This window comes from Echinops telfairi, unplaced genomic scaffold (genome assembly GCF_000313985.2).
Source record: "Echinops telfairi isolate 266 unplaced genomic scaffold, ASM31398v2 ScPeMD7_7475;HRSCAF=8513, whole genome shotgun sequence".
In the NCBI taxonomy this organism is placed as follows: Eukaryota; Metazoa; Chordata; class Mammalia; order Afrosoricida; family Tenrecidae; genus Echinops; species Echinops telfairi.
In genome coordinates, this window is record NW_022111379.1 from 26,961,602 (window position 1) to 26,965,027 (window position 3,426).

At 39.0% G+C, this 3,426-nt stretch overlaps 1 protein-coding gene across 1 annotated transcript in view; it reads left to right on the forward strand.

Moving 5' to 3' along the window:
• Window positions 1–3,426, forward strand: part of TRPM1 (transient receptor potential cation channel subfamily M member 1) — a 166,498-nt gene that overhangs the window by 88,477 nt on the left and 74,595 nt on the right. Inside the window, exon 15 of the mRNA XM_030884308.2 lies at window positions 659–688. Coding sequence (XP_030740168.2) covers window positions 659–688 — 30 coding nt within the window. The remainder of the gene's footprint in view (window positions 1–658; window positions 689–3,426) is intronic.

Genomic DNA, 3,426 nt, shown 5'->3' on the forward strand with positions numbered 1-3,426 from the left:
CAATTTTGGTGGATCCCTCCTATCGCCACATTGTGAGCCACTGCTAAAATCAAGTTCTATTAATGTACCTGCTATATCTTTGCCCTTGATCTGTGCCTTTCAAAAATCCCACCCTTATTGCATGCTTTTTTGAAATGATAGGTCTTTCTTGAAGGGACTGTTCCTCCTTCTTAGAGCCTCATAGTTCTGTGTTTGGATTTATATGCTAGAACTTCTTTGGTTCTTCCTGGAATAAGGGTCACTTTGTGCAACTCTTTCACCTCAAATGACTTTTGCTGACCAAAGCATATTTTTCATGTTAAAACATCCCCCTTCTTTTGATACTGTTAATAATACAAAGTACTTTTCAATCCATACTTTCTACTACTAACACTAATGCCAAAATAAAACTCACTGCCATTAAGTTGATATCAACCTACAGTGACCCTATAGGACAGGGTAGAACTGCCCCTGCGAGTTTCCAAGACTATAATTCTATGGGAGTAGAAAGCCTCATCTGTTTCCTGTGGAGCGGCTGGTGACCCTGCAATGAACAACCCAATGGGTAACCACCACACCACCAGGGTTCTAACATTAATGCCACTAATATTATATTACCAGTACTACTCTTAAATTAGTTATTGAATGAATTAATTTATTTTCCATTTTCATTTTGCAGCCTAAAGCTCTTAAACTTCTGGGAATGGAAGTAAGTAAAAATTATTTTCAATAATTTCATGTAGTCTTTTTTAGATATATGTTAGTTTTGTATTCGATGTGTCTTAATTTTATATTCGTTTAATACAATTGAATCAAATTTGTTTTCTGGAAATAAACTCACTATACTCCTGATCAAAATTTACTTAAATGATTAAGCCAAATTACATGTAAGTATCATGTATGTAAGGGTAAAAGTTACCCAATTCAAGTTTTAAAATTAGCAAAACAACAATTTTTAAAACAGACAGAGATTAAACAAAATGTGCAAAAATAATGCTACTTATACATACAAAAATCACAAATAATACCAAAAGAAATTCAATAGAATATTTTTAATTCTAAAAAAACAGAATTCTTTCCAGGAATGAAAATATAATTTATTATTAGTAACAATAATGCATATTTTATAGCATATCAATAAGTCAAAAAGGGGGAAGAAAGTATGATATAATCTTACTCTCCAATAGACATTGAAAAGAAATATAAGCCTCAATTTTGAAAAAAGTTAACTCACTGGAAATATCATGGTAAAGTAAAAGTACTTTCATAGTATGATTAAATGTCTGTGTATCTTACACACCCATACTCACTGCCATAGTGTCAATTCAGATTCACAGTAACGATTAGATTAGTGAGAGTAATCTAGCTTTGAGGAGTGAGGTTCTGGGGTCATTTCTATGAAAATCATAAACAAGGGGGATATAACCCCACGGTGGCAGCTTGGTCAGACACGTCATGCTATCCTTCCACAGCGGAGACCCAAGAAACTAAGTGTATCAGCTACAGATGATTGCCTTGGAATCCTGAGCATCAAATGGAAGGACAAAGAATTAGAACAAATATCAGTGGGAGAAAAAGTTGAACAGAAACCGCAAACAAGGGGAGAGATAAGAAGAGAGGTACTCGGCCTGCTGGCCCAGCACAGAATGATCACCTTGAGACAGTTAAGAGCATAAAAAAGCAAATTCATGGAATTCCCAGTAGGAAACACATAAACTAAGTAGACATAACTGGGAAGCAAGGTGAGCACAGGAATAAAATCCAAGGACAGAAAGAACAAGAAGGAAGAAAAGAACTCTAAGATGATAGTGTCCATAAAGTGGGAAGGGAATCAAGATCCAGAGACGGGACTATTCAGCAGCAACAGCCCCTGGCCATTAAGGCAGATGGTTCACATGGAGTAATAGACGTAGACTATCACCAAAGGGCCCTCCATCTTATAGGACTCCAGGGAGCCCCTGTCATCACACTCAGCCCAGACGAGGTCCCAACTGCTGGCTACAGCCAATGGAAAGTAAGCCAGCACCCATATATAGTGACCAAAGTTGTATACCCTCCTTCCCTCTGTCTCAAGTTGATTTGTGACATAAACCCACTTGCCCCTCCCCACTTATACATTCAGGGACCATCCAAGGCTTTCCTTTCCCCACACCCAGGCATTCCACCATCTTTCCCCACACCACTGCACATTCAGCAAGTGGTAGCAGAGGCTCCAGGGCTGCCAGATGCCCATGATACCACCACCTGCTGCCCCACCCACCTATTTAAATGACAGGGAGCACCCCCTAACCTCAGTCACCTATCACACTTCCCTCCTACCACCTCACCCATTTAAGTAAGCAGCAGGGTGTGCTCCCACATCTTCAACCATCTACCACTCCCCTCTGCCCACCACCACACACACCTGGCCAGCATCAGGGAACACTCCAGCACCTCTAATTGCCTGCCACATGCCCCTCATTCACCACCCACATACTTCGTGAGCAGCAGTGAGTGCCTGTGCCACTTATCACCAGCCACACTGTTGCCCAACTCCCTGCCTAACCACATAGCAAGTGACAAAGAGTGTTCTCATGTCCACAGTTGCTCCATCACACCCACTTGCATACTGGCCCACTCACAGTGAGCAGTACAGTGTACTCTTGGGCTGCTGTCGCTGCCACACATCAGATACGCTCACAGACGAGTACCTGGCATGAAGACTGTGACCTATGCTACACCACGCTTCAAAGCAAATTTTCATTATTTGTCATTAGAAATAAATATTTCACAATATATAATTAGATATTGTTTGTGATTAATCACTATGCTTTAATTATGTTCAATTTGTAACCATGAAAATACATCCTGCATTTCAGATATTTACATTAAGATTCATAACAGTAGTAAAATTACAGCTATGAAGTAGCAGCGAAAATAATGTTATGGTTGGGCGTTACTACAACAGGAGGAACTGTCTTAAAGAGTCGCAGCATTAGGAAGGTTGAGAACCACTGATATAAGTAGAATGTCATTGATGGAAAAACAAAGCAGCAAAATAGAAGACAAATCTCTTGATGCTAATTTGTTTGAGAAAAAAACCAATGAAGAAAAATGATGAGAGCTTGGGTTGTTATGTAAAACACTCTCAAGAGGACTAATTTATGCATTAAAGGAATTCTAGAAGAAAAAGAGAAAAAAGTACAGAAGATTTACTGGCAGAAAATATCCCTGATATTGTGAAGACATGAAAGTTTCCATACAGGAAGCTCAATGAACTCAATAAAGGATAGACACTCCCCCACACACACCCAATGTAACCACAACATAGCATAGTGAAACACAAAATTAAATAAATAAATCTGGGAACAGTTCATGGAAAACAAAATATCACTTACATAGTTGGGACCAGTAAGTTCAAATGCTGATTTCTTGTGAGAAACCATGAAGGTAAGATGATAATTGAAT